General features: G+C 34.0%; 1 protein-coding gene across 1 annotated transcript; it reads right to left on the bottom strand.

Annotated features, from left to right (window-relative positions):
• Window positions 1–2,428: 2,428 nt before the first annotated feature.
• LOC105366215 (sodium/potassium-transporting ATPase subunit beta-2) lies at window positions 2,429–13,445 on the bottom strand. Its single transcript, XM_011504573.1, has 5 exons — window positions 13,191–13,445; window positions 5,026–5,286; window positions 4,322–4,503; window positions 3,733–4,003; window positions 2,429–2,716 (listed from the first exon to the last, which is right to left on the bottom strand). Exons 1-5 carry the CDS (start codon window positions 13,312–13,314, stop codon window positions 2,613–2,615), a joined length of 942 nt encoding a protein of 313 aa, XP_011502875.1. The 5' UTR covers window positions 13,315–13,445; the 3' UTR covers window positions 2,429–2,612.
• Between the last annotated feature and the right edge of the window lie 6 nt (window positions 13,446–13,451).

The following is a 13,451-nucleotide window of genomic DNA, read 5'->3' as shown; positions in this document are numbered from 1 at the left end:
ACACGTTCTTTTTGCAACATTCGTTAGAGAAAATTCGCATAGGATCGTCATGATTCAACTTTTTATTCTTTCTCCTACTTATGTGTGCACGCGTGTATATTCTTTATAAGCTGCACATTATATGCTATTATAAATATACATCGTAAAATTTCATATCTGTTTTTCTCTAGGCTTTCATTGCTTTTTCTCGTATTCTCTCTCTCTCTCTCTCTCTCTCTCTCTCTCTCTCTTTCTCTCTCTCTTTCTCTCTCTCGCTCGCTTTTGTTCGCTTTCATTCTCTCTTTCTCTTTGTTATTTTGGTTTTCTTGTATTTAATTATTCTTTGGTTCGATTTTTTCTTTTTTGCCTTGTACTCACAATCTTTTACACTCGTTTTGCTTTATATATTTAATTAATTACTTATTCATTCTCCTTTGATTAAACAAACTGAAGGCTAAACACCAAGGCGCTGACGAATCGACATATAACAGTTTATTTTATATATCATAATCAATAATTACGCGTCACTTCGTTTTAACAATGTCATATATAAGAAAAATACGCCCAGCTTGACGGTTAAGCTTTTATTTATGAACGCGAACACTTACGGAGTTAACATAAGTATGAAATCGAAATTTATACGTGTAAACAAAGATGAAACCTTATATAGGCGAAGAACCTTTACGCCATTTTCCTACAAAGTCAATCATTGCGAGTGCAATTGAAATGACGAAAGCAAAGCTCGACAAGACATTCCAAGAATCAAGCAATCGATTAACTTGAAAATTGTAAGCACAATTGAATACTGTATGTAAAGTGGTGACACAAAAAGCACGGGATAACAATTAAGACATAAAATTAACACATAAGAAAAACAATGATAAATGATTAACATTCGAAGAATCGCGAACCTCATTTATCTACTTTTTGTCTAATTATTGAAGTGTAACAGCTCCGTCCCCCCCCCCCCCCCCCCCGTCACGGCCATACCTCATCAAATAATCGTTGTCGTCAAAGCAACAATGTATCATCATATTTATATTAGGACAAGAGTAGTTATTTAAAAACGTTATGAGAACACCGTGATTTTTAATTTTTATTTTTTTTTCTCATAGGTAAGCGACGCTATATAAGATATTTGCTTAAAATCGTATTTTTCATCAACATTTTTTTAATTTATTTTTATTCACTTTTCAATTTAGATGTTGTCACTCCTTCCCCGATACATTGTTTCACTATTGTTGAACGTAGCGACAGAATACTTTCAAACATTCCAAGGGTAAGGAAGGAATAACAATGAGCTTCAAAAAACCAGAAAGGGGTGAAACCAGAAACGCGATAAACCTCATTCTAGTAAACTCTTTAAAAGATTTCATATTATTACAATAAGATCTCGATGTTGGCTTGAAAACAACATTGTATTTTGTTATTGTTATTAATCATAGACGACGCTGTCGTTTGCTTATTGAAGATGCCTGGAACATCACGACATTTTTTCACTTACGCGTTTGCATATCTAAAAAGAAGCGGCTGGGGAAAGGAAAGAGTTCTGTCAGCGATGTATGTAGTATTTATGAATCTGTCTAACCGTGTTTTGTGTGTTTTGTGTGTGTGTGTGTGTGTGTGTTGGCGCACGCAGGCACCTTTGTATATTATCAGGATGTAGGTGTGAACATTCTAAGGGGGTAGAAACACGTCGAGAATTTACGGATATTCTTGTCGATCTCGCAAAAAGGCGAAGCCACGAGAAATCGTCTGCTCGCGTATGCATACATTTACGTGTGTGTAAAATAGCTTTTATCGTATAATCGAACGGGGGTAGCGGTAGCGCAGCTGTGGGAGGAGTATGAAGGGGGTGGGGAGGGGTGGGAAAAAAGTGAAATTTTATGATTCAACAACGGGAGCAACGAACTTGGTGCGTTCGCGTTTTGTGCAATACAGTATTATCATACTTTTGCTTCTAAACTTCGCTAAGCTCATTTATGCACTGATTGATTTCGCATATCCATGAACTCATTTGAAACTTAACGCGTAGCACGTCTATTTGTATTGGAGATTGCGACGAGCTTCAAGCGCATAATTATTACGGGAAAGTAAGGGGGAAGGGTACGAAAGTAGGAGGAAGGAGGCGATGACGGTACCTTTTCTTCGTTATCTCGAGTACTTTTATGATATCTCATGAGTTGCCGACATTGATACAGCTGCGTCGTCTATGAATTTGGAGCACTAGTGAAGATCCTGTACATTTAGTATTTGTAGTACATTTTTTGTATTTGTCCGTATACGTGGGTGCATACGCGCCTGCGCATGCGTGCATTCTCGTACGTGTATATGAAGTGTTGTTTGTTTGTTTGTTTGTCTGTCTGTCTGTCTGTCTGTCTGTCTCTGTGTGTATGTTTTGTGTTTGTATGTGTATGTATGTATGTATGTATATATGTGCGTGCGTGCGTGTGTGTGTGTGTGATTTGCATATATGGAGATGCGGGCTTGGTACGAGTTTAACTCATTTTATGCTATTGTTGTTGATGTTGTTCTTGTGTCAACAGGGGGCGGTCATCGCTACATTGATGCTATTCTTATTTGAGAATCGTTCCGCTGCTGGTGATCCACTGCTGACGATGTGCGACAGATGTTTAATCGAGCATCAGTTCAAAATGGACCGAGCCACGCCTTTCAACCCGATCGTGAATAATATTATGAGCCCAGGCCTTGCACTCGATGTTGATCAGTACACCGACTATGAAATGGACATAAAACTCATTTTTTAGAAGGAAGTACCCATACTTTACAGCTTTAATTGATATTATAGAATTAATCAAGTAGTCATAATATCGGATTACTATTTTATAATAACGTACAAATGACGTAATTTATTATTCAGATTCAAGCCCAATATGTGGTTACGTATCGTGCTTATATATATATATATAATTTTTTACGTGTATACTGTTTTCTAACGTTCTTTTTCAAAAGTAATAAAATATAAACTTTATACAATAACTTAATTGAATTCCATCATCCAAACATTGCTTCAATTTAAATTTGCCTTCGAAACATACTAAAAACTTTTTAAAAAATAATTAATTTTTTTAGTATCATTTTAATTTCATATAATTAATTATAATTAATTTCAATAATTTAATATTTGTATCAAAGTAATATTAAATAAACCTATATATAAATTTATTAATAACATATATGTATATACATATATATATATATATATATATTTTTATTTATTTATTTGTTTATTTCTAATTAATAATTGAAACTTTTTATTTTTATTATTTATATGTATATTTGTTGTTAATTAATATCGGTTAACTATAATAACTCTAGACGAACGAAAATATATAGGATGTAGTAAAAATAGCTGAAGATTGATGGAAAGTTGGATTAGTTTCAAATTTAATTTTTATAATTCCAAACTTGAAAAAATATGAAATAGAAATTTAAATTTTATAATGGAAATTATTCTAAATTTAATATATGTAAGTAGTGTAGTATTCAAATTAGACAAATTGTTTTTAAAACAAGACAAGATAATTAAAACAATAATTTCTAATGAATAATGGTAATTCATACAATCCACCAACTAAATTAGAATTCATAATTGTTAATGTTACAATCCAAATTCAAACATATGGAATATATGAAGTTACTGTTTTGAAGCTTTCTAATTAAATAACGACAAAATTTTTAAACGATGTAATTTTCTAGATTCAACGTGTTATGTAATTCGTGAACACTTACATTTAGGTTTCTCAAAGAATACGGCTACAAGTGGGCTGAGGTATCCAGGTGTATTTTGGAATGGAAAATAAAAACCGGGAAATCCACGGCGAGGTATGTACTGAATAGGTCCAATATTTTCAACATCAGCGGGATTTTCACCTTCGCACGACACCCATACCGTATCGCGATTCTGTTGCTTCATACTAGCGATGTGGTTCTTCAAATCATTTGGCATATCTTGCGGCAACTTCGAAGTATCATTGTAATACGCTGGTATCCACCCAAATATCTAATAAATAGATATTTTTAAGTAACATCAAAAATTCCTCCACATTATTAATATAAAGAGTCATTGATAGCCTATTAAATTTTAAAAACGACTGCCGTATCCGTAATAAAAATTTACGCAATATATTTATATATTTCGTGTAATGCATGCATAATAATTGCACAGTATTTCCTAATAATCGATTTGTTATCGACTATTAAAACAAAGATGCACTGATAATTAAATATTAAATCGAGCTTCATGTAACTATGAATTCAAGATTACTATCGGTCTTGTATCTTACCGATATATGTAGTAGTCTATTTTTCATTTGCATACCTTGTTTAACTTTAGGAAGATGCATGGAGCAGAGTTTTGGTAATTATAAAAGTTTGACTTTGTGCAAGGATTCCATTCTCCTATCATAACATCGCAAACTTTTCCAGGTGGTGCAGGCTTGCCATAATCGCAGTGAACTCGATTCTCTTGGTTGGCAGCTCCAATACCTGTTTTATTGTAAGCTATAAGAGTAAAAAAATACACCGATTATTGTAATTATAAAGTTTACTATAAATATTAAATAAAAAATAATAAATATTCTATAATATTCCATTAACAATTCAGTTAATATTATCCATAACAATCACTACTCGTTCATTATTAATCTCATAGCATTGGAGTGGATTTGATGAAATAATATAATTCGAAGATTAATAATTTTAATCAGAATAATATGAGTTTGTAGAAGATGAATTTACCGTTCAGATACATTACAATATAAATATTAATATTTATATAAATATCCGATGAGTTTCTTATATAAAGTGAGCTATACTTTATAAAGCGGATCCGAATTTTAATTTAGTAGTGAAATAAAAATGAAAGTCCGTTCCCAATTAATTTGTGATTTGCGGTAGGCCTCGAATATAGATGATACCTGACTCCCGCGTACCACAAGTGTGTCATCACGAGTATTAAACAAAATCCATCCTTATGCCTAGGGCAACGGAACCAGAAATTACATGAAACGGAGGGCCTCTGACCTTGCAGGAAGTTATCTAGTGCTCTGGCCCAGTGGCGATAATTGCCTTCGTCCTTTGCCTTGTACCAGATGAGGGTACTCTCGACGTTGCTTGCTGGTGGCATCGGCCGGAACCCCAGACCAGGGTTATTGCCGATGAGGGAGCGCTCAAGTTGCCACTTGGGCTGCGTCGTGTCCAGCGTCTGGTAGAAGACGGCAAGCATACCGCCGAAGAAACACGCAAGTACAATGTAGAAGATCACATAGAACAGGAGGATCTTGGCTGAAAGCGGACAAGGACGGATTATGGACATTGACGTTAGATTAAAGACATTTGCACCGCAACATTTATCACTATTAACTTATTAACTCCCACGCAAATGCTTTATCATTTAAGCGAAAGCAGTATATATGAGCAATTGTTGAGAACATCTGTAAGATCATTTGCTTCATATATATCGGTGAAATCGTAATAAATGATTGTAAAAAAAGTGATTGTGAAAAAGTAGCCGTTGTAATTGTATTTTTTTATTTTACCGTCCCAATCAAATAAAGTAGATAAACCGTAAACAATCAAGTCTATTTTATTTAGATTTTAGATATTATAATATCAAGGTAATTTATATAAAATTTATTTTACATCGAACACATTGTGAATGGTCAAGAGTTAATCTTTTAATTTTAATGAAAATGTTGATAAAATAATTTCTTAACAAATAAAATATAAAACTATTTGATATAATAATTATTATGATGATGATAATAATGACGATAATTTAATTGAAAAACCTGATTAAGAAATTTAAATGATTAATATAAAATATTTGTATATTTAAATACAAAAAAAATGATAAATTATATGATTTATAGACTTACAGGCGAACGATCTTATTAACAGAATTACAAGATAATATTATATTTTACATTAAAATTAATTTTAAAAACTCGGATTTCATTGAAATAATGATTTTTTTTCTTCAAAATATTGATAATTTGTATATATATATATATGTAGTAAGAGATAGTATAGCAGAGTCATATAGCAGTAAATAAGGAAATTTATGTCAAATATAATATGATTTCCTATGTTTACTGTAATCAATCGATTAATTATTGTTTTATTAAAAAATGTTTTTAAAAGTATTTTAATAAATGCATGAATTTTCTTATCAATTATTGTTAAAAACGTTGTAATATTGAAAAAAAGAATAAAGAAATATTGTGAAACGAAATATAAATTCTTTTATTAATTTTCTATCTTAACCATCCTTAGCCATTATCGATAAACAATCATTTAACACACTGATCCAAGTACGTTTAGCTAATATATTATTAATTATCAAAAATATGTCTAAATCAGTCTATTGATAGAAAAAACAGTTCTGATTCCATTCAATTTTAATGTCCATTAAATTTAAATGATTGTATTTCCTTATCGCGCGTAAATTTCCATAATTTGTACTCCATTATGTATATTCCCGCATAATAATAGTAATGCAGTTTTATGATCAACCGATAACATGTTTACACAAGTTAAATGAATTTTGGTGCAGCTAATCTTAGTTTTAAAATAGACGGACTGAGGTAATTATGATGCGCGGTTTAATTGGCCTGAATTAATATCTTGTTGCGCCTCCTCATAGTCGCCGTCGTCTTTATCTATGCCGATGCACGCGTTGGCATCTTACATGCCATTTAACGTCATTCACGGCAGATTTGAACACGCGACAATTTCGGATATTGCGTTTTCGATTATGTACGTTACTGTAGAAAAGTTTGTCATATCGATGCACGTACTGTAAGTGCTACATTTCGTTATTTATTAGTTCGTTAAAATAATACTATTAAACCGTAGTTTCAGAATGCTGTCACTATATAACCTCTCATTTTTGTATATTCTAAATTAATATAAAATTAATATAAAATATGAAATAAAAATAATGATAATCGAATAATGATATCCATTAATTCTGAATTTATTACAAACGTATTTACATTATTTTAATAATCATTGCTATTTTTATTTCTCGAAAATTTCAAAAATTTTTTTTTTAAATAGAAAATAAAACAAATGTTCTAACTTTTATTGAATTATGGCTTAAAACGAATAATTATGGTCTCATTACGTGCAGCAGAACTTTTTAATAATTTACGCAATGACTCTTTCAAAAGACTAGAAACATAATGGAAAATTTAATATTTCACTTTTAAACATTATATAAATATAAAAATATATATATATATTTATTATTATTATTGTTATTATTATTGTTGTTATTATTATTATCATTATTATTATTGTTATTATTATTATTATTATTATTATTATTATTATTATTATTATTATTATTATTATTATTATTATTATTATTATTATTATTATTATTATATATAATATGTAATTTCGAGAATATTAAAAGATAAGTATTATATATGATTCTGTGAAATAATTATTTAATATAATATATTTAAATAAATTGTTTAAAATACCTAATAATTAAGCCTTAAATTCATTAATAATTTTTACTAAGATTTCAATTAAGTTTCTAGTATCTATATTTTTTTCAACTCGTGGAACTTTGTAAATTTAAGTGCATAAGAATTTTATATGGATGCTTATTGATTGATTGCTTGTTTGATTGGTAAAGGTCATTTGTTTGAGTGATTTATCCCCATAGGTCATCGATATTACACATTACTGGTTAATCCAATAAAGATTGAAAAATAGAGGGATAACTCGATTTTTATTCCACTTATTAATATGGATAAATTTAGTGAGATAATTTAATTAATTTAATGCTATTTTCATTTCGAAAAAAAGCTTTAGGTTTCAGCTTTAATGATTCCTATTTTTAAACAAGATGACATGCTATGCATAAATATAGCTGGATCCAAGGCTGATTAAATACACTTTACAAATCAATTTAAAATTTGTATTGAATTTTAGATGTATAATCAATTAATTATTCTATGGTAAAAATTAAATTTCATCTCGGGATATGAATGAGTAAGAAATGTAGCTGCATAATGTATATATTTTTAATGTATTTCAAATTTTTTTCGAGATATGCGATTAAATATTTGGTATTGTTGCATAAACGAAGTTTCTACATTTTTATTAAACATTATTACGATAATTTCAATATCGATTGATTGATTGATCCTTAATGTAAAATATAATCAATATAAATTTCCAAGGCAATTAAACAAATAGTGTATAACTTTGTTTGTATAACTTTTCAATACTGTATTTATACATATTAATATATCTCCTGCATTAAATTTTTTATAAATGCAAATGAAAGTAAAGGAATAGCATTGTAATTCGAGTGTACATAAACATTTGTTTACCACTTTCTGATTGTAATAATTTTTGTTCTTATTTTCATAATAATGGCTCTTATAAACATAATTGCGCATCAATAAGTCATCGCGAGTTGTGAATACAAAATCATAAGATTGGTAATGTATTTTGACTATCCTATTTATAACATTTTCTTTATCCATAGTCTAATAATGCTTTTAATAATTCTGTCGAAGTGAGCTTGGTAGAACACTTCATATTGAAACAATTAACTACTTCGACATGGAGAAAAATAAAAATTAAATTTTGTTTAAGAAGCAGGAATATTATAATCATCGTATAATAGTGTTAAAATTAAATATTACTATGTAATTTACTCGATGATGTCAGAATAGCTTAAAATTGCTATCGATTGGATTGCTTATTTAATGGCTTTTGGTAAGGAATACAAGCATTAAAATGCGAGCTCGATATTGATTAATTAATTAACACAAGGGATAAATAATCATTGAATCCGGCTGCCTGATACAGCTCAATCAACAATAAAATGTCACGAAGCATGAAGATTAGCATGCTCGTCGTTCAGAATATCATTGCTCTTTATTCGCGGATGCCTTTGCCAAGCCGCGAAAAGCAACGTAAGGCAATAATGTTAGCGAGGAATGATCGCGCGTCATAAAGTCGCGTAGCCTTGACTCTCACGCGGCTGCATCGCTTCGATCTCGATTCTCTCTAGCGGACCAACTTTCGTAAGTGACGACTCGAGCGCAATCGGCACGGAATGTTGCCGCTCGAGGCTGATGTTAATGCCGGCAGGGAAACGATCGGTCGACGCGGCGCCTCCATTTGCGTTTTATCGAATGAAAAGCAGCAGCTCACATAACGCGGGTGCGATCCCGAGACGCTTCGACTAACCTTTGCCATTTGATTTCGCGCACCCGTCAACGAGCGGCAATTGCGATTAATATCCCACTCACGGTTAAATCACACATGCTCGCACTAGCGTGGAATATCCGCAGCCGTGAGCTTGAAGTCGGAAGGTGGTGACAATAGAGCCCCGGCGAAGAAGACTTTCGGTAGAAGATCCGCTCACTTGGATAACAGTCGATTCGAGATGCTTGCCTCGGATGAATGCTGCTTCGCTTTTGAATATTGATTTTAGCAGCTGCGCGTCCTTGATCTGCCACGCGGGGCAGAGACGCCGCAACCTTTCGTAGAATTAATGCAAGTATTTTTGAAGCTTTTTCGTTAGCTAATTACAATCGATTAGCAAGGAAAGGGGCGGAATATTATATTTCTCAACGGACCATGGGCGCGTATACATTTAATGATTGAATAGTTTAATGTCGTAAAGCCAGTGAATGAGAAACTTTAAGTTTCGCGGTTTTAAGATTATTAGTAAAGTAACGCGAAAGTTGTTAGTTTAATGGAAATTGAAAGGTTTTGTCAATCATTTGCCAGCTACTGGCAACTTAATGTTTAATGTTAAATGCCGACTTCATCCGACGAGTAATATCGGACAGTTCCTCCAATCGAAATACAAAATCTCATTTTCATTGGCTATCGGTCATTTCTCTTATCGTTGATGGTTGTACAATTGTTTGGGCCAAGTATAGTTAATGTCCAAGTAGCCTCGACATTATGGTTTGTTGAAAACTTCAATACAATTATCAATACGTTCCTATGCCATATGAATCGGCATCGCGAAAATTTAATATGTTCAGCCGTTCGTTATTGTATCGTCGATTCATTCTCCATTAAAAAATGTCCATAGACAGCACTGTATTATATATTATTTCTCGTTTATTGTGCAAGTTTTATTACACAAAAATCTGATCGTTAAAGTGAGAGCGTTATGGCATTTGGGTGCCGTTTTGTGAATGTGATAATGGCGTAACTTTCAATTAACAACCCAATTAGTACACTGTATATTCGGTGGCTTTGGACCTCAGCTTATTTAGGCGATATTTGAAGCAAGGATAAATTTCTGGTACCGTCAAATTTCATCGATTATCCTTAAACTGCTACAACCGTACATCGTGGCCATTCAATAGCACCCGACGCTTTTTAATCGAAAGTCGGTGAGTAGCTGTTCGAAGAGCCGCACGTAAGGATCGGAATAGAGCAGCGGATATTAAAGTGGCCAGCAGTAATAAAATAAAGCGTTACTCCAGCTCGTCTCGTAATAAGCGTTCAGTTAGCTCGGGCATATCGGGAATTAACATGTCGATACGACAATGACCCACTGAGACTGAGGAGGCATTGCCGCGCAGCTCAACCAGACCAGACCTCCGAGATAGGTATCATCGCTGACGATGAGCTCGATCGAATCAAAGCCTGGGCAAACCGAGTCAAAGCTTAGGCCGAGCAGCACACCCACCTTACCGACGCCGCGCACGCGATCCTCCCGGCTTTCCGATCGACGTGCGCTTCGGCGCCATCGATCGCTCGAACTCAACTAGGGTCAGACTTGCCCCAGATCAGCAGCCCTTTATGGGAGAATGAGCCAGGAGGGAAGTTGGCCTCGCAGACTCGAAGCGCATTTCCGCAACCGCTTGAGCTAAATATGTGGGCCAGCCGCAGCGCGTATGCGTCATCGCGGGGGTGAACGCTGGCCGCGAGTGCTACGACCCTACGGCGGAGAGGCGGCGTCACTAGCCGGGTTATCGATCCCCTCGTCACCGTGTGCGCGTACGCCGTTGCGACTACGCGAGTGTCGTCGACCGGACCCCCGATACAATGCACGAACAAAGAGTCGATTTCCCGCTCTTTTCACGAGGACAGAATCTCTCAGCTTTCCTTCGAGTATCACTCTATTGTCGCATTGTCCCCGTTTAATGGGGAAGAAAGTTGAGGCGCGTTACAATAATTAACGAGGCTGGGAATATACCCGAGCGAGATGGTCGCGAGTACTTATACGAGGAAATCTTTTAGGAATGACGGGGAAGGTTCGGTAACCCATGGAATCAATCTCCGACGCGCCCCCTTTCAAATCACCTCGCGAAACCTTTCAATGCATTCGAGCATTTCGATGAATTCTTAGGAAAACATTTAAGGTGAGCGTTGAAATACTCGCGCATTCGTTTATGTTCTTACTTGGAGTTGTCGCATCGTTGACTTGGTTGGAAAAACTTATCGGTAATTACATACTGACACGATCATTCGTGGGCAATAATAGCAGTGCCACGGGAACTTTGATTGCCGCTCTCTATCACTATCTTGTTTTTATATTTTCATCATTATATCAAAGTTAAGTTGTATGAGTAACAATTCCATTTACGTTAAAAGGTTTGACATTTCTGAATCGAGACAAGACATTTATATAAGCAGTTAGAGCATTCGTAAAAAGTATGCCAATATTTTTTCTACAGCCAATCTTTAAAATTCTGCTGTAATAAAAATACAATCAGAACCAAATCATCTAAATTACATATCTATTATTTTTCTTTTTCTTCTTCTTCTTATTATTATTATTATTTTAATAGAAAGAATACTCGCTTACGCGTTATGCTTCAATGCTGCTATAGCATAGGGCAAACATCGAATACATTTGATAGGATTTATACATATTATATTTTTTGAGTACTTGTCAATGTTTAATAAAAAACATTAACAATAAAACAATGCTTTTATTCTTCCATGATAAAACTCATCTTTCCCTGCACCTTTTACATTCAGTATAAGTACTTTAAAGGATATATTAAAAGTTAAGGTTCATTTTTCCTAAGTATATTATTTGATGCTTTATAATCGTAATTGAATTGACTTTACATTGTGTTTGTCTGTATTTCACTTTCGATTAAAATAGATTAAATTCTTCGGTATTACATAAGTAAATAATACAATGCATAAAGATTACATTCTCTACTATACATATTTAAATTATTAAAGAAATTAACTGATTTTTTAAGTACGTAAAATATTGCAATAATATACTTAAAAAGATAAAAAAGAATGATAAGACACGTGATACTCATTTCAAGAGCAACTCCTTTTATTTTACTTGATTAAATATATAATATAACAGTTAATACTGATTCTCAATCATAGAGAATGTTTAGATATTTGATATTATTTATGACCTGTTTCCAAAAACGATGTCAAAATTAATTTTTTTGCAAATTATATAATATATCGACAGTCACAAAAAACACTATTTAAGCCAGTATTATACATATTAAATAAACAAAGAGGAAATTTTTATTCTGATCTTGATTTGTAATTAGCTTAAAGAAATGAAAAGTAAAATAAAATTATCGAATAAGAAATGTTGAAGAAAATTCGTTAGAATTAAAATTTAAATAAATATTTCACGTTCAATTCGGACTAAAAATTTATTCATTCGATACGAAATATTAGTTATTTACCTATAAGCGATATTTTTCATTTCGCATATTCGTACGTGTATTGCAAGCACTGATATTTAATTTAGTAAATTAAGAATAAAATGAAACTTAAGAAAGACTAGTACTGAAGCCTTAAAAGGTGGATCACTTGCGAGAAGGGAAAAAGAAGGGCACCACTGTCCCGGAAAAGCTCGAGTGTCTCGTGACCGACGCTTACGCCCCATTACGTAACCACGATCCGTTCGACGAGCGTCCGTCCACGAGTCCCGAGTGAAAAAATCGGCCAGCTGCAGTGTCAGCGGCAAAAGAGGTCTCGGCTGCAAAACCACTTCCCGGAGGAAGACTAAAGCAGATCACCACGAGGACTGTAGCTCCTTGAGGCCCACGGTGGCAAGGCGCCATCTTCGACGACCGCGTGCACCACCCCTGATCGATACTCCTCGAGGAGGTGGAGGAGGAGCAGCAGGAGGAGACAGAGGAAGAGAGTCGAATAAGGATAAGAAAGACTTGGGGAAACTCTACTTGGGTTAGACTCACCCCAACTGGAACCGGTGCGGCCCAGGACTTGGCCGGTCTCCGAGTTGTAAAGGAAAAGTCGTATACTTTCCCATTTGTCGAGCTTCGGCGGGGGCATATAAAATTGCTCCTTCTTGCCATCCATGGCTGCTGAGCTTCGGCCCCGGGTACTGATGAGCTGCTGCTCCCGTACGAGAGCGACGAGGGCGACGGCCAAGAGGAGGAAGACGAGCGCACGACGGCTCTCTCGATGCTTTCCCTTATGCGCTCTCTACCGCTCTT

The sequence above is a fragment of the Ceratosolen solmsi genome, unplaced genomic scaffold, assembly GCF_000503995.2.
Source record: "Ceratosolen solmsi marchali unplaced genomic scaffold, CerSol_1.0 scaffold148, whole genome shotgun sequence".
NCBI classification, from domain to species: Eukaryota; Metazoa; Arthropoda; class Insecta; order Hymenoptera; family Agaonidae; genus Ceratosolen; species Ceratosolen solmsi.
This window is presented reverse-complemented; position numbering and strand designations above follow the sequence as displayed.